This window comes from Lepus europaeus, chromosome 13 (genome assembly GCF_033115175.1).
Source record: "Lepus europaeus isolate LE1 chromosome 13, mLepTim1.pri, whole genome shotgun sequence".
Taxonomy (NCBI): Eukaryota; Metazoa; Chordata; class Mammalia; order Lagomorpha; family Leporidae; genus Lepus; species Lepus europaeus.
The window spans coordinates 20,875,699-20,894,762 of NC_084839.1; the positions used below are offsets into that span (position 1 = coordinate 20,875,699).

Sequence of the window (19,064 nt, forward strand, 5' to 3'; positions counted from 1 at the left end):
GAAAATTATTTTTAATAATTTAATTTAGCCCAATATAACCAAAACAATTCAACAACATTAATAGAAAGACCATTAATGAGGCATTTATTTTTTGTAATAAACCTTCAAAATGAGTGCACATTTCTACACATGTTGCACATCTCAATTAGACCAGCCACATTTCAAGTGCTCACTAGCTAGCGGTGGTTATCATACTGGACCACTGCTATGGCACCACAACCACAGATCCACCCAAAAATTTATGGGAGATACAGAAGACAAATAAATGTTAACATAACCTCACCACTGGATTCAGTCAGCAAAATCCAGACTGTGGTAAATCCAATAGGTCAAAAGTTTTCTTCAATGAAAGAATGGCAAGGAGACTGAGGAGGAAATCTGTAGATTAAGAAATTTAAGAGACAAGAGAAAAAGGCAAATAGGAAAAACTTTAATGTAGTGCTTAAGGAAATGCACATGGATGATAAAACCCTAAGGAGAGCTAAGAAATCATTACTATAATTGTAGGATAGTGCTTACATCTGGGGAGAAAAAGAAGATTCTAGTTAGAATGCACACGTGGAGAGTTTCTGGACGGGCTAAGGTGTTAACTTCACTGCATTTTAGAATTCATGATTGACCTACACATTTGTTTTCCCTGTGAAGTTTTACAACAAAATGATATAAATTCAATAAATAAATATTTAATGAAAAAATTTGAGGTTGTCGAGTATTTATCTCCTCAACTATCCTGCCCTTAAACTTACACCTTCACCTGTACCCCCAGTTTGTGGTCTTCCCCCAAAAAATTCCCTTACTCTTCTCAAGCCAGTGCTCTGGTGAGTTGCTCTTCTTTCTACCAAAGCAACAGAGGACGGTGGTAAGCAACCAGGCTCCTAAGTTACGACCCCAGAATCTAATCCTGGTGCTGTTAGTTAGCGAGTTGTTTGACCTCAGCAAGTAGGATGCTCTGTGATCAACTCTCATTAGTAAAATGGGATAATCACAGCATCCATTCATAGGACTGCTGTGCAGACTAAATGAGTTCCTACTTGGGAAAAATCCAACGAAGAGGGCCTGGAATCCAGAACACTTTCAACGAATGTTAGCTGCTATTCTTCTCCTTGCCGGCTTCCACTACCACCTCCATCTCTTCACTATATAAGTACACTCGGTCTCTCTCTCTCTCTCTCTCTCTCTCTTTTTAAGATTTGAGAGGTAGAGCTAGAGAGAGAGAGAGAGAGAGAGAGAGAGAGAGAGAAAGAGAGAGGTCTTCCATCTGCTGGTTCACTCCCCAAAGGGCCACAACGGCCAGAGCTGGGCCAATCTAAAGCCAGGAGCCAAGAGATTCTTTGGGGTCTCCCATGCAGGTACAGGGGCCCAAGTACTTGGGCCATCTTCTACTGCTTTCCCAGGCTATCAGCAGGGATGCTGGATCAGAGGAGCAGTCAGGATATGAACTAGTTCCCATAAGGGAAACCAGTACCACAGGCAGCAGCTTTACATGCTACATCACAGCACTGGTCCCAGCTGTTTTCTTTTTTTTTTTTAGATGTATTTATTTGAAAGGCAGAGTTAGAGAGGGAGAGACAGAGAGCTTCCATCTACTAGTTCACTCCCCAAATGGCCACAATGCTAGCCCCAAACATTAACCAAAATCTCTTTCATGACCCTGTGTCCCTTTCTAGATAGGCTCTCACTTCTTCCCATTTTCCTGAAAGTAACAAAGATCACCAGATTCCCATCCCTACTGACAACATTTTACTACACACTTTATTGGCCCTCCACTGGCATATTTGATACTGCTGTCCATTTTGAAGCCAACATTCTTCTTTCAGTTCTGGGACACCTCTCTTTCAGCTGTCCTGCCTTTGAGAAGGTATGAGAGGTCTCACTTGTAAGGTGTCCTCCACCTGCTGCTTCAACATTGCTGCTCCTCTATCTACCATCTCATTCTGCTTTGAAAGCACTGCCTAAGAGATATAATGCATACTCAGGGTTTGACAACCACTTATCGGCAGCTAACCTTAAAAGCCTGCAGCTCTAAACGCTCCCTAGCTTTAGAAACAGTATTTATATAAATGACTGCTGGAACAAATGTTAAAGTGCCCAATACTGCATTCACTCCAGATTTTTTGCTCCCCCCTTTACTTATCAGGTAATACATACCTGATCATCTAGGCAGAAGCCCAAGAGCAATTTCAGAACCCTTCTCTATTTTCTCCCCCAACAGCTAATCACTGAGTCCTTCTGATTTCATCTCTAAATTTCTTGGAAACAATCTCGTTCTCACCATCCCTACCTTAAGTTCCCTAGTTTGGGTCTGCAGCGTCTCTCATGTGGAACACAAGAAAGGCAGATAGAGTCCTTGTTGACCTCCATCACTACCTTCTTTGATTTATCCTACAGCAAATTAGAACTGTGTGTAGGTGCCTGCCCATTCCTGTGCCTCTGTCTATACTGCTTCTTCTGCCTAGAATGTTCTTCCCCAAAGTTTTATTACATTCCCTGACTTTTTTGAGATGCTGTTAAGATACGGTATCAGCCAGAAAAAAACCCTTCCCCAGACTCCCAGGGTGAGTTAAGTTCCTCTGCCCCAACAGCACTTCAACTAAACCATTGTCATTGTACTTAGCCAAATTTATTTTTAATTTTTCTTAACGTCTTCCTCTACTGGAGTTATTTCTAATTCGAAGATTCTGTTTCACTCAGCTTTGTAGCTCCAGTGCCTAGCACATACTTGGCATTTGGCAGGTAGTTCATATATCTAGTTGAAAGGAAACAGTTATTTTGTATTTTGTAAATTACTGCCAAAGTATTACTTCTGAAGTTCTATCTTCATGATGTCACGGTTCTTTTCAAAAACATTCAAGGATTGTCACATGATGAGTGTAAACATCTTTACACTTCTCCTCCACAACAGACCCCAAACTGGGGCAGGCATTTAGCACAGTGGCAGTAAGACACCACTTAGGACCCCCGCATCCCACATTGAAGGGCCTGGGATTGAGTCCCACCTCTGCTTCCAATCCAGCTTCCTGCTAAGGCACACCCTGGGAGGCAGCAGGTGATGGCTCAAGTATTTTGATCCCTGCATACCACGTGGGAGACCAGGAGGGAGTTCTTGTCTTCTGGCTGTTACCTGGCCCAGCCCGGGTTGTTGTGGGCATTTAGGGAGTGAATCAGAAGGTGTAAGATACCTATCAGTCACTCTGCCTTTCAAAAAAAAAAAAAAAATATATATATATATATATAGCATTTACAGCTGGCAGTAAGTCAAAGAAAGGAGAAAGCTTAACTCCATCACCTGTAAGCATGCTGAAGATCATTGCATTCCTAAAGTTGTGAAGGGGACTGAGGACACCATCAGCACAAAATCTTCCCAAGAACTCTTTAATTCCCTTTGAGTCCTAATAGACTAGATAATGGAAAGAGAATTAGGTTAGGAGGGCCAAGGTGAGAGAATAAAATGAGCACATGTAAGTAGTCAAAACCTCAAAATATTTTGTAAAACTACATTAAGGGCCGGCGCCGCGACTCAATAGGCTAACCCTCCACCTGCGGAGCCGGCACCCCAGGTTCTAGTCCCAGTCGGGGCGCTGGATTCTGTCCCAGTTGCCCCTCTTCCAGGCCAGCTCTCTGCTGTGGCCCAGGAAGGCAGTGGAGGATGGCCCAAGTGCTTGGGCCCTGCACCCCATGGGAGACCAGGAGAAGCACCTGGCTCCTGCCTTCGGATCAGCGCGGTGCGCTAGCTGCAGCGCGCCGGCAGCGGCGGCCATTGGAGGGTGAACCAATGGTAAAGGAAGACCTTTCTCTCTGTCTCTCTCTCACTGTCCACTCTGCCTGTCACAAAAAAAAAAAAAAAAAAACCTACATTAAGGCATTTTCACCATGAGACTTCTATTACGATAACCAACAAGAACTACAAAGTTTCAGGGTCAGCTCAGCACTTTAAAAAAAATATGGAGAATAATATCAAAGTATCCAGCATTTATTCAATATTTTATTTCCTCTTGTAGAATATAGAATACGTAAGGACAGAGAACATGTCATCTGTGTACCCATCTTGCCAGCACGGTGACCAGGAAGTAATCAACATATGAATACAGAGGCAAGAGAATATATATATATATATATGATATTATTTGTTTATTTGAGAGGTAGAGTTACAAACAGAAGGAGAGACAGAAGGTCTTCCACCCACTGGTTCACTCCCCAAATGGCCACAATGGCTATAGCTCAGCCAACTCAAAGCCAGGAGCTTCTTCCAGATATTCTGATGCAGGTTCAGGGGAACACACACTTGGGCCATCTCCTACTGCTTCCCCATGCCAGAAGAAGAGAGCTGGATTGGAAGAGCTGGTGTCCATAAGAGATGCTGGTGCTGCAGGTGGAGGCTTAGCCAACTATGTCCAGCACCAGCCCGGAGAATTCATATTTTTAGAACAATTAAGGGGCTGCCATTGTGGTGCAGCAGGTTAAAACTGCCACCTGCGATAATGACATCCCATATGGCCATCAGTTCGAGTTCTGGATGCTGCACTTCTGATCCAGCTTCCAGCTAATGTGCCTGGGAAAGCAGCAGAGAATGACCTAAGTGCTTGGACCCTGCACCCATGCAGGAGACCCGGAAGCAGCTCCGGGCATAGACCTGGCTCACCCCTGGCCATTATGGTCATTTGGGGAGCAAACCTGTGGATAGATCTCTATCAAACTCTGCCTTTCAAATAAGTGAGTAAATCCTTAAAAACAAAAGTTAAGAGATAACTTTGCAGGCATTAGGGTATAGAATAACATGAAATAGATACCTGAAGAGTCTCATGAAAACTCAAACTGAATAAATAAAACAACTTCATTTCTAGAGTCCTAAAAACTAGACTGAGCCTCAAATACACTCATGAGGGCTTTACCTAAACATGTGGATAGGAAAACAAATTCCAGAAGTAATCAACTTGCTTCTTTCTATACAACATATTTTAGACAATCTTCAACTGAATTAAAACATTTTCAACTGAAAAACTGTTCAGCTAAAATCTCCTGAGGTATATTTAAAATCTAAAAGGTACATCTGACTTATTTGGGGATACGTAATAAACATCGATATGCCTTATCTATAACACAGATGAAATGTCTTAGAAAAGCAGCAGTGCATTTGTAGTCAACAGGGATCATAATTAAAGCTAAAGAAAGACATGTTTTTCTTATCATCTTTATTCAAGTATTTCACAGCAGTTATATTACAAATTACAGTAAATGTTCAAATTCCAGAATTCAAAAATTAAATAATTTACTTCAAACTAATGTAAAATGAAGTCAAATGCAAAACATCAATTTAACACAATTCTAAATTAAACTACGTAACCCAAAATAGACCATAGTTGATGAAGTCTACTTAATCTACAAAGTAGACATACATGACTGAAACCAATTAGGACTCCCAAAGTCTAAGTAACCAAATGTACAAAATACAAAAGATGCAGGTATAAGCCCAAATTCAAGCTTACAATATGATTACAAATAATAATTATAATAACAATGGCATTCAGCTACGGGACTCGACACTGAAGATACCTACTGAATAGCACCATAGCTGAACAAACTTAATCAAAAAAGGGAAGCAATTACCATCCCACTCCCTAAAAATAAATCCAGTAAACCTACAAATACATTGGCGTATGAGAAAAATCAAGTCATGGAAGGACGTAAAAAAATTAATCACAGGTAAGATTCAAGCTCAAAAACACAATTAACTCCACAGCCATCAGTTTCAACCTTAATGTGGTTCCATCATCTTCAAAAAGCTCCCAGGGTCCCCACAGCTGAGCATGAACTATTGCTGGGCTGTGTGTGATACATATTCTACTGAACTGAGAGCACGGTTTTCACAGGAGCTCATCATTTATAATGCTCACAATAGGAAAGAAGAACAGAGGTCGTCAATTTATACACATTTTTGCCAATGCTATACAGCAAAAATTAAGAACTTACAGAAAGGTAAACAAAATTGAGTCCACTTGGATAATTTTACAAGCTGCTTTGAACTATAGAACCACCAGATATCTGTAAAATAAGCAAAACTGGTATAGAGTACTTCTTTTTTTTTTGGGGGGGGGGGAAGGGGGAAAAGGGACCAGAAGAGAGTTGGTACAAATTCAGCAAATTTTTCTCCCCTTGGCATTAGATTGGCTTTCTCTTTAAGACCTATACTGTTCAAAGTGGCAGTTCCTATACTGAGGTTGCCTCCAATTTTTCCATCTAAAGATAAAATTTTTAAATAGAAAAGAAAAAAAAAAAAAACTTGATCTTTCAGAAGCACTGTAATGCCAAACATAAATTTCCCTTGTCAAACTCACTGATGGCTAAAATCTTAATTGTACAAATTCAGTAACCTACTAAGAACATGTGCGTTTTTTTTTTTTTTCCTTTCACAAGTGCTGCTGTTACTTGAACAGAATGCTGCTGACTTAGAGTAACTGGAATAAATAGTTAAAAAAAAAATAGTGCAGCAAGAACCTGAGACTTGCAAAAAACCCTTTTACCAGAAACTTGCTACAAAAAATCTGCTACATCTTATTTCATCAAATCTTTAAATTCTGTAACAATTTCCATCAAAATACAAAATGCTAATGTATTAGACAGTAAAATAGTCTGAACTGGTATGATGGTAATAAATACGAAAGAAAGCATGAAAATCCTCCCAATAATCAAATTAGAGGTTTCAAATAACCTCCCCTTTAAAATGATTCATCGTTAATCGCACTTGCCCACCTTAAAAATACAGTGTGTCTACACGGGTAGCATCTTGAATTACATGACTAACTGAATATTATGAAAACTTCATAGACTAAGCATAAAGAAAACAAGTGGCATTTTAAAACAATTCAGCTAGAATTAGAAGGCGTTAGATGTAAATGCAAAGAAGCACTTGGGATTACTGCAGTTCCCTACAGCCACAGTGTGCTTTCTGCACTCCACAAACAGCCAGAGACAAGGAGACAAGTACCTTAGCTTCCGCGAGAATAAATGGTGGCAAAGTGATTACAGCACTCTGTAAACACTGTTGGTAACTAAATTACAAAAAGCTGAGGTAGCTCAATATCTCTGCAGTAGTCCAAGACCATTTGCCCTAATTAAAACCCAAACTACATGTGTTGCATATATTGGAAAGACACACCTGCAGCCCACAGCTATAACGAATCAAGATAGCAAGCCAACTTGTCAGCATAATTTTCTAAATTTTTATTTAAAAATCATCTGATAAAAAATGTCACTGCACTCCCTTTGCCTCTTTGTAACTGCCTAGACTGTGTCTCAAAATTTGCAGAAAGTTTCTGTAAAATTAGTAACCCATAATTAATTTCAGGTAAGTACAATTCACAGAAATCACTCAGCAAGATCCAAAATGGGTTCCAATCAAAATGAAGAGTTGTGAGGATCAGTTTACGGGAAGGGATTTAAACATTAATACTGATATTCAAGGACCATACCATAGCTCACTGGCAATTATCATACAAAAAATGAATTCTATGGAGCCTCTGACAAATTCCTCTCTTTTCTGTCCATTTGGCAAGTCCCAGCTTTAAAACAAAACAATAATAATTTACTATATGTGAAAATCATTTCTCTCTGGAAACTCAAACATGAGTAACTATTAGATTGCCACTGACAGAAGAAAGAATGGCCATCATCTATTTATTTTGGGATCATCATTGTCAGTAATACTGAAAAGTGTGGTTTTTTTTTTTTTTTTTGTGGGTTGTGTATTATCTGTTGCTTTTATTCTGTTCCCTTGTTTCTTAAACAGAAACAAACCACACACAAAAACTGACCATTTCAGAATATTATGTGGCTTACTGAGTGTCTTGATTGAGCTTTGAGAACTAGACAGGCATTTAATACCTAAACACTATTATCTTTTAATGACACAGAGTATCAAAACTTATTTTCAAGGTTGTGACCAAAGAAACCATTTCTAATTTATTTACTACAAACAAGCCCAACCAGTTTAGCCTTATCTTTCTCAAATGAATAAAAAGGCACATTAAAGGCAGTTCTAAAGAGCCTAATCTAATTTCATCCAGTTTCTTCAGTTTCCCACCAGAATATACCAGAGCCAACTCTAAAACAGGTATCAGTCCATTACCCAGAAGAGGGGTGGGGAATATGAGAAAAGGGGTAGAAAGGAGAAAAAAATAAACAACAAAAAACAGAACAGGTTGCCCACTGTTTAAACAATTCAACACAGTCAGAGCCGCCCCATCCAGTTGCCTCCTGTTTGCTGGTCTGCTCCCTATGAGAGAAGTCTCCAAAAGAGAGTGCACAACAAGAGGAGCAGAAGCGAAAGCAGTTTCTGTAGCACCAAAATCTCCAAGCTGTGGGGTTGTATTTTTTATTTGTGGAAAATACAACATGTTTCTGAAGTTCTGTTTGGTTCTTGTAGGCTGGTTGGTTTCAGGTACCTGAGACAATAGCACCAAATTCAACAGAGAGAAAGAATGAGTGAGAGAGCACTTTACACCAAGGCTCTGCACATAATTGGTGCACTTTGAAATTGAATGGCTCAGAAGACTGCTCAGCCAGGAGCAGATTGGAGAGGATAACCCACTCATCTCAGAAGTTCATAGGAATGTCTCAAACATATGAACTGTTCTTTCCATCTCCTGTAAGAGAGAAAAAAGATGCAGGTTTTCTATTAACAGAAAGACAAAAGTACCCCTCATTATGGAAGAACTCACTTTAAACTCTAGGAACAGAATCTGAGACATAAGTTATACACTGAATAATTTCCTGATTACAATACCATAGCTACTCTGAGTCGAACCACCCTAGATGCTTCAGAGGCAAACGAGGATGATGATGATGGTAATTCACAATGCCAGTAATATCAGGTATGAGAAATACAAATATGAGTTTAGGGATGATGGCAGTAATAATAAAGAACTTATTATGTGAATAATGGAAGTAATTTATTACACCAGGTATTATACTAAGAAATATACATGTGTGTAATACAGAAATAAATATACATATGTATATATAAATTACAAATGCATGTTTTACCTTTATATGATCCTTTTATATTCCATATGATGTATATGAAAGCTGAAGTTGGGTAACATTATGAGTTCCATTTTACAGATTAATAAACTAAAGGCATAGAGAGGCTAAATAATTTGAAAGTTAATAAATACCAGCCTTACTCCAGAGCCTGAGCCCTTCCTTACTCATTATATTCTATTAATTCCCAAAGCAAAATGAGTGCATTCAATGTAGTGGAGCTTATGTCAAAAAACAGAAAGCCTGTTCCATTTCTATTCACTTCAACCAGAGAGAAGAGGAAACACCAGAGTGACGGGTGGCCATCACTGCCACCAGGAAAGCGCGTCCTGCTGACTCTGCTACTGATTCCCTCCCTCTCCATACACCTCAGGCCCTGGGTCACAAGGCTTCCCAGCCCCATACTGAGATGTTCACTGCTGAAGAGTATTCAATCTGTTCAGCTAATGAAATCACTATCATCTGAATAGAGAAGTTCTGCAGGGGTGGGGGCAGACATAAAAAAACTCAACCTCACACATTTCATTTAGATGGGCAATGTCAAAGACATCTGAGACATTTGGTTTTCTTTTCTCTTTTTAAACAGTTTCAAAGAAATTCCATTCTACATGTCTGCAGAATTAACAGGGTGTACTATATGATTAAGCAAAGTCATTCTTGCTAAATGTTTTAATACATGTTGCCAAGTAGGAAAAAGAAATCAGGTTATAAAACAAAATATATGGGACCAGCGTTTTGGTGCACAGGGCTAAGCTACTGCTTGCAATACTGGCATCCAATATCAACATCTCATATTGGAGCACTGCCCACATATTTTTTTAATCTATTTTTATTAATTAATTTATTTTATTTTTTATATTTATTTATTTATTGGAAAGTCAGAGTTACACAGAGAGAGGAGAGGCAGAGAGAGAGAAAGAGAGAGAGATCTTCCATTCAATGGTTAACTCTCCAATTGGCCGCAACAGACGGAGCTGCGCCAATCTAAAACCAGGAGCCAGGAGCTTCTTCCGGATGGGTGCAGGGGCCCAAGGACCTGGGCCATCTTCTACTGCTCTCCCAGGCCATAGCAGAGAGCTGGATCAGAAGTAGAGCAGCCGGGTCTCGAACCGGCACCCGCATGGGATGCTGGAGCTTCAGGCCAGGGTGTTAACCCGCTGTGCCATAGCGCTGGCCCCTATTTTATTTATTTGAAAAAGTTACAGAGAGAGGTCTTCCATCCTCTGGTTCACTCCCCAAATGGCCACGATGGCCAGAGCTAAGTTGATCTGAAGCTAGGAGCCAGGAGCTCAGTGACTTGGGCCGCTTATACTGCTTTCCCATGCGCATTAGCAGGGAGATGGATGTGAAGTGGAGCAGCCGGGACTCGAACTGGCACCCATATGGGATGCCAGCACAGCAGGCCGGGGCTTTAATCTGCTATGCCACAGTGCTGGCCTTTCCCCGCACCCCCCCCCCTTTTTTTTTTTTAAGATTTTATTTATTTACTTGAAAGAGTTACATAGAGAGAAAAAGAGAGGCAGAGAGAGAGGGAGGGAGGTCTTCCATCTGCTGGTTAACTCCCCAGTTGGCCACAACAGCTGGAGCTGTGCTAATCCGAAGCCAGGAGCCAGGAACTTCTTCTGGGTCTCCCACATGGGTGCACAGGCCCAAGGACTTGGGCCATCTTCTACTGCTTTCCCAGGACACAGCAGAGAGCAGGATCAGAAGTGGAGCAGCCAGGTCTTGAACTGGCACCCATATGGGATGCTGGCACTGCAGGCAATGACTTTACCCACTATGCCACGGCGCCAGCCGTAACCTCCCTTTTATTTTTAAGATTTATTTTTATTTATTTGAAAAACAGAGTTACAGAAAGAGTTAGAGGCAGAGAGAGGCATTGCCCACTTCTGATTCAACTCGCTGCTAATGCGCTTGGAAAAACAGCTGAAGATGACCCAAGTCAAGACCCAGATGGAGTTCTCCTTTAAATAAGACAAAATATACAATATGATTCTAATTTTTAAATACAGATTCACAGGGCCAGCATTATGGCTTAGCAGGTAAAGCCACCACCACCTGCAACAACATTGGCATCCCATATGGGCCAGTTCAAGTTCCAGTTGCTCCACTTTCAATCCAGCTCCCTGCTAATATGCCCGAGAAAGCAGCAAAAGATGGCCCAAATGCTTGAGTCCCTGCAGCCACATGAGAGACTCAGAAGAAGCTTCTGGCTCCTGGCTCTTCACCCTGGTCCAGACCTAGCCATTATGGCCATTTGGGGAGTGAACCAGAGGATGGATGATCCCTTCCTCTCTGTCTCTCCTTTTCTCTCTCTCTCTCTCTCTCTCTCTCTCTATATATATATATATATATATATATATATATATATATATCTGCCTTTGAATCAAATAAAATAAATCTTTAAAAATTCAGACATATTATTTACATCAAGATATCATAAAAGGTTGGAAGACAATCCAAAGATTAACAGTGACTAGCTTCCATTAGATGATGGATATGGGAGATATTTTTACTTTATAATTTGTGCTTTCTTGTAATTTCTATATATTTACATGACTTAGTAAATCTTTGTAAAAAGTAAATTATAAAAATGTGATTAGGGGCTGGTATACCGTGGCAAAGCAGGTAAAGCCACTGCCTACAATGCTGACATTCTATATGGGTGCTAGTTCCAGTCCCAGATGCTCCACTTCCAATCCAGCTCCCTGCTAATGGCCTGGAAAAGCAGCAGAAAATGGTCCAAGTGCTTGGGCCCCTGTACCTAATGTGGGAGACCCGGAAGAAGCTCCTGTTTTCAGATTGGCCCAGCTCCAGCAGTTGCGGCCATTTGGGGAGTGAACTAGTGAATGGAAGATCTCACTTGCTCTCTGTCTGTAACTCTGCCCTTCAAACAAATAAATGAATCTTTTTTAAAAATGTGATTAAAAAGTAATTTTTAAAAAACTAATTTTTAAATGCTCCCTTGCTTTGATTCAAATATAATATTCCTAATTACATATGAAAAAGTAACTATATTGTCTACATATACATCTTTTATACACCAAAATTGTTCCTTGAGAACAGACATTGTCTTAATCATTTTCTGCATCCCATTTAGCACAGAACCTAGTACTGTCAGTACTCAATAAATATTTAATAGACTGCCTGATAAACAAACTAATGGACAAGTGCACAAAGAGTCTAATGAAGTCACTTAGCCTTTTAGTGGGTAGATAAGGGGTCACATTTGCTCTTAAAGAGCACAAGTGTGACTACTGGTGCAAATTATGTGACCACAGAGAGAAGCTCACACTGTAAAGAAAAACTTCTGTATGGTTCAGAGTTGTCTACAAAGGGAATGGCTCTCTAAAAATATCTAAGCATGAAGAAAGCCGTTTCTTAATGTGGCCATTTTGTAGGACTAGATTTGATGACATGAGACGACTCAGGTTCTCTTCCACTGCTCATGCTGGCTTCTTCAGGTCAGCAGCAGCTACCTCAGGAGCAAAGGTGAGGGTGGTGGGGCAGTAAGCTCTGTCAGCACATCCCAAACAGTAAGGGAGGAGACAGCTGTCACATACTGTTCTGTGTATTTTGCCAACCCAGAACCATGGATTTCTGTGTTTTGACAAGCCAGGAACCCCAGATAATTTCTTTCCTGAGACAAAAAAAGACATAGAAAGGCTTTAATTTTCAAAATATAACTGTCAATGATTTTGGTGAAAGATCCAGATTTAGGCAAACTCACTTCTTAATCCCCCTTATCTGTGGGACAAGTAAAAGCACACACATTTATTTATTCTACATGAATTAAGCACTTACCTCTACAAGTTGTGATTTGTCATAATCTTTACGATGACGGTAGATGCACTGACTAAGAAGAGAATATAATCTCTCAAGTTGGTCAACTGCCAGATTGTTGCTTTTATCTACCAGGAAATCAAGCAATTTCTAGGAAAATCAGAAGAGAATAAAATATTGTTTGATTTCATTAGCCAAATGAAATAGTTAGATTCAAGTAGCTAGACAACAGGCACCTATGGTGTGAGTATCAGCAGAAGTTAGAAAATTCCAGGGCTTACTTTATTACCAAGACTATTCCCAAATCGTTCAGTCCCTCAAAACACACAACTCCTTTTTACTAGAAGTCCTGAGGCATTTAATTCCTAAGTTAAAACAGGATATTTTCAAAACTAGTTTTATTCAGCTGCTTACAAACACATTCAAACCTCCAACCACACATTTAAAAGCAGGAACAGCTGAGCTTACCTTCAGTCTCTCACGGTCAACTATGAGAGGCGGCACAGGCTCCGAAGGCTCTTCCGGAACCAGTTCCAGGCTTGTCGTTTTCGCCTGCTCTACAATTAATTTACGGTATTTCTTTACTTTAGAAGCACCTACAATGGAGAGGAAAATGCACCGCAGCAAGTAAAACTCAAGGAAAATCAGTCACAAGCAACTCTAGCTTCTTTTACCCATTACAAACCCTTTTTTGGAAAAAGAAAGGATGTAAATGATAAATCACTTCATTCTTTTTTTTTTGGTAAAAATAAATAACCCAAATTAAAGAGAGCTAAATTATAACTATGAAAACCAAGTTCATACTACATTATCACCCAATAAGCATATTCACTAAAAAGGAATCAATACCTCTAAGCACTGACTTTTAAACAGTCTTCACTCTCTTTTCATAGTTATCATTTTAAGATTTAGAGCTTTCAAAACTGGAAGAAACCTAGAGAAGCAGATACTGATACAAAGTGGGGCCAACCTGCCTATACATTTGCCTCCCAACCTAGAAACATTTTGCTCAACATGGCCTGAAATTTCTTATTTTTCTCTGTCACACTACCTAAAATTCTGTGCATCTGGGTTATAACATTTTTTTCCTTAAAAATATAAATCCATTAAAAGTATAATAAGGCTAGGGTGGTCATGTGGCCTAGTGGTTAGGATGCCAGCGTGGATGCCTACATCCCACTTTGGAATGCCTGCATTCAAGTCCCAGCTTTCTGCTAATGTGCACCCTGGCAGGTGGCTAAGTGGCAGCTCAAGTAGTTGAGTTCCCTGTCGCCCACATGGAAGAACTTGATCGAGTTCTCAGCTCCTGGCTCCAAGTTCCTGCCTGGCCAAGCCTTAGCCATTGTGGGCTTTTGGGTTGTGAACCAGTAGATGGGAGATCTTTCTGTCTCTTTGCTTCTCAAATAAATGAAATAAATAAATTCTTGAAAAGCATAATATGGCTAATGTTCTTTCACCACCTGAGAGTGAATTAGTATAATCTAGTTACTTTCCTCCTAAAGTCTTGGTGAGAACAGCCACACTGAGAAAATACAAATATTGAGGTGGATGAGTATAACTTCACAGCACCAGTCACTTTGAGGGTTGGGAAGGGTAGACAGGCAATTGAGCCCTATGCTCCCCAAAGCGGAATGACTCTACAAGGAGGTTAGGGGAGAAGGAACACAAAAACAAGCTTGGACAGTTTCAGAATCTCATACAGGCCTGTGTCAGTTACACTAAGGAGAAACCTACTCCATCCTGCATTTGTTCTCTTACTCTCAAATCTTTAAACTCTTCTTCATCTCATCATTCAATGCCTGCTCTATAGATCAACAGCAGAGAATCAAAGCAATGACTTTAAAAACATGTATAATAATGTATGTGAGAAATTTTATATTTCAGGCAGCCTTTAAAGAGTAAGTCTTTATAATTCAATTAACATATTCTACATGTTTTGTTAAAAACCATTATTACATCCAAGTATTTCTAGAAGCCTGGTAACTCAGGTTAGGAACTGCTACACTAGATAATACTGTCCTTACAATCCCAAATGTAAACTTCAGGTCAAATTTTTACACAACAGGGGTGGGTGCTTGGTGCAGCACTCATCTGCCAGCTGTGATGCCCACATCCTACATTAGAGCTGCATGGGTTTGAGTCCTGGCTCTTTTCCCGATTTCAGCTTAAGGTTAGTGTACACTGGGAGGCTCCAGTACTTAGGTCCCTGTCACTTAGTTCCTAGTTCTTGGCTTCAGTTTGGCTAAGCCCCAGCTGTTGGAAGCATCTGAGGAGTGAACCAGTAGACAAGAGACCTCCCCTTTCTTTGTCATTTTCTCTCTTTCTGTCTCTCATATAAAATAGAAATGCATTTTTATAAACTAAAAACCAACTTTTACACAGCAAATATATTTAAAGCTTTCAGTTCATCAGCTGAACCTAACATTTACGGAAGCCTTTTCTGCAAGTTTACTGAACTCTCAAAGAGGAGCAGCAGTGGCACAGATCCTCTCTGCACCCACTCCACCTCAGGCTGCAGATTTCTCCCCTCTCCCCACTCACTACTTAACCCCGGCTTTAACACAGTTTTCAGGTTCTTGTTTATATGACAGCCCAGGATACATAGTGCTCCTAAAACTACACTCTATTACTAAGTATGCATTCTGAACTATAACCCCTATAAATTTACAGCACATAGGTACAGGGGCCCAAGCACTGGAACCATCTTCCACTGCTTTCCCAGGCCCATCAGTAAGGACCTGGATCAGAAGTGGAGCAGTCAGGATTCAAACCAGCACTCTGATATGGGATGCCAGCATTGCAGGTAGCAGATTAACTGACTGTGCCACAATTCCAACCCCTTAATTTCATTTTCTGTGAACTTTTTGAAGCACTCTCTTATGAGTGTACTTTTCAAGGGAAAGGGAATGAAAACAGATTATCAGATAGGTATAATTATTCATCAACTATTGCTACTGGGTATCAGATAAAATATGCAATGAATTAACTCGAGTTTTAAATCTTCAGAAAATTTTTCAAAATTGTTAGCTCTACCTTCTTTATCCAGTTCTGCATCTTTAACCTCCAGATCAGAGCTAGGTTCTAACTTCTCATTGTTGCTACATTCCGGGGCCTCTAGTTTATCGGGATCACCTCCACGATTATCACTCGAAGCTTCTGGTTTTTCTTTTGACTGGTCCTCCAGAACAATCTTTTGTTCAGAATTACATTTGTTTCCACTACCACAGAGAGAAACTACTTCAACTTTGCCATCCTGACACTCCACAACTGGTATCCCCTCAAAACTGTCAGTGGAGGCCTCTCCGTTTAGGCAGGTTCCTTTAAGGAAAGGTTCTTTCCTAGGTGTCTGTTCCGGATTAAGAGAACCACTGCTGTTGACGAGTAGAGATTCGTTTGAACTTTCCTCTTCAGTGGACGCAAAGTTCTCTTTTGTGCCTGCTCCACTGGTAAGCCTCTGCCCCTGGTCCATGTCCATGATGTCACATGATGACTCATCATTGGTCATGGATAAGTCTCCAGTCTCTTCTCCATTTTCCTCATGGCAGTCAGTGCTTATCTCAAACTCGCCATTCTCTAGCAACTTCCTGTCCTCTGCATGGTTCTCATAGTCTGCAAATTTGGTGTCCTCTTCATCTTTTTTTAAATTATTGACTTTCCTTTTCTTAATAATTCCTTTACCCCACTGTGATCGCCGCCTTGATTTTCTCCGAACCCGAACTGTTTCACAAGGAAGAAAAAAGACAGGTAAAATTTAGAGTACAGAAACTATTTTATATATGTTTATTAAGTAGAATCCAAAAGAACGTAAACCCATACTAGTATGACACATGACAAACACTACTTAGTTCTTGACATGCATGCTTGCTAATTCCCACAACCTACAAGCGTGGAATGGACATGATAAAGTCTGGAACGAATTTTGTAGAACAAAAATTTTTTAAAAATTTGCTTCCTGCATGAGTTTGCTCAGCATTTCCACTTTTCTACTATCCTAGATGCTACTTTATAGCTGTTCCTAATTTCCAACAACCAGAGCCCAAATATGTAATGTACACATTTAGAGAATGACATCACCAGGCTGCCCACAAGGCCTAGCCTTAATTTCTACCAGAAAAGTAGATACTTTACCAGAAAGATCACCCAAAAGATAGCTCCTAAGCCATGAAATGAAAAACAAAAACAAAACAAACCATGATCCAACATAGCATGATAGGATAGTGAGGAATAGCCCCACAAAGAGATTTCAGTTGTCTCGCTTTCCAGAAAAACAAGAATGACCCATACTGTGTATGATCATGGACAGAAGCCTTACAAAGTTACACGGATAATTTGGTTAGCCAACTGTTTTTTTGTTTGTTTTTTAAAGATTTATTTTATTTATTTAAAAGGCAGAGTTACAGATAGAGGTAGAGACAGAGAGAGAGGTCTTCCACCCACTGGTTCACTCCCCAAATGGCTACAGCGGCCAGAGCATGGCCAACCTGAAGCCAGGAGCCAGGAGCTTTTTCCAGGTCTCCCACATGAGTGCAGGGGCCCAAGCACTTGGCTCATCCTCACGCCTTTCCAGGTGCATTAGCAGGGAGCTGGATAGGAAGTGGAGCAGCCAGGACTTGAACCGGCACCCACTGCAGGCCAGGGCTTTAACCCGCTGCACCACAGAATTGGCCCTAATAGCCAACTGTTAATCTCCTCCATCAACAAGTGGTTACCTAGCAGCATCAATTTTTTGCATAGTTATTTGAGAGGATTTAGGAAAACTAAGCTCCCTGCTAATCAAGACAACAGTAACATTAACAAAGTATTAAAATAATTACTTGGTCAGATATATGAAAAGGGAGACCTACATAGGCTGTTGGGACTATACTACCAGATGCCATAAATGACCACAACTTTTATGAATAGGTAGCCGGGCTTTCCAGGTGATAATGTAACCAGGAATTTTTTTAATTTCCAATATGTTTGAATGTATTAAAGGCAGTTGGTTAGGCAAGTCTATCCCATTGTCTCTTAAGTAAACAAAAACTTAACTTTCATTCTGCAATGTAGGAAACTTACACAATACAATTAAGTACTCTTCAGTGCACTTAAACGTAAAAGTTATTAAAGCCACTCAAGCTAAAGCCCTATCTCTTCTGGGATCTAACACCAAATTCTAAACACTAGTTTGTTAAAATAAGTAATCAAAGAGTGAAAATAGCCCATTTTTTCTGTGACTCTAAAAGTATTAAGTTTGGCTTAATTTTTTAAAAAGAGACAAAACATACTTTTAATATGTTGAAGCTAAAAAGTTTCCTTGACAAGAATATTTCAAAAGGAAAATAAAAATATGACATTACTAACTGTAGACTGTTTAGTCCATGGTTTTAAAAGTGCTTTGTAAAGACAGAAATGAATATGGTCTTAATGGTAGCCCTTGTTCTTTCTATTCAAACTGCTCAATATGCAGTGGTCTATCGACAGTATATAGTGTTTATATACTCGTGTCTATCATTTCTCAGCCTTTTGGCTAAGATCAAGTGTATACACGCGTGTCTATAAAAAACCCCAGAGTATTCATAAAACTGGGCAAATTTAGCTCTAAATATTGCTCTTTTCTAAGAATCTATCTACTAGAGTTTTCTGAAATCATCTTCAAAATTCAAGTAATTTAGCTAATTTGGCTTGAAATATATTTTTCCTACTATTGTTAGAACTATTTCCTCATATCCCCCCTATTAACTTCCATTTCTATAACTCACAGTTATAGGGTAATTAGCATGGCAAAAAAAAATGTCTGCGTCGGTATTCTGTTAAAAGCTGGTATAGCGATGGGCATTTGTAGGCAACCCATTAACTACATACAGAGTTCACATTAAATATGAAAGAAAAATATCCAGCTTGCTCTGATAAAAAGAGCTGTTGGGTTTCTTCTACCTGACAAGCCACTCCTAACATTATAACCTCTCTTATTCTCCAGCTGGGGAGCCAACTGTACAAGAGGTTCCCTCTTGTCTTGCCCAAGTCATGGAACTATAGGCATGAGACTGAACTCTGCTCAATAAAGAGGCAACTCAACTACTTTGCATGCAGCTCACTAAGAAAAGGCTAGAAGTCTTCCTGAAGCAAGTTTACTTCTAATGCTTTCATCCTGGCTAACAACAAAGAAAAATGTTCTTAATCTTTGGGAGTTAGAACTGGATGTATTTTCCCTCTCTTCATGTCATTATTTCTAATGGTTAGTATAATTTTTGCAAAATAAGCAAAAC

The 19,064-nt window shown here is 39.9% G+C and overlaps 1 protein-coding gene across 2 annotated transcripts in view; it reads right to left on the reverse strand.

Moving 5' to 3' along the window:
• Positions 1–5,209: 5,209 nt before the first annotated feature.
• Positions 5,210–19,064, reverse strand: part of ATAD2B (ATPase family AAA domain containing 2B) — a 207,040-nt gene continuing 193,185 nt past the window's right edge. For both annotated transcript variants that reach the window (XM_062209028.1, XM_062209027.1), the window contains exons 25-28: positions 15,853–16,536; positions 13,288–13,415; positions 12,841–12,969; positions 5,210–8,639 (exon numbers count right to left, since the gene is read on the reverse strand). In XM_062209028.1, coding sequence (XP_062065012.1) covers positions 8,598–8,639; positions 12,841–12,969; positions 13,288–13,415; positions 15,853–16,536 — 983 coding nt within the window. In that variant the 3' untranslated portion in view covers positions 5,210–8,597. The remainder of the gene's footprint in view (positions 8,640–12,840; positions 12,970–13,287; positions 13,416–15,852; positions 16,537–19,064) is intronic.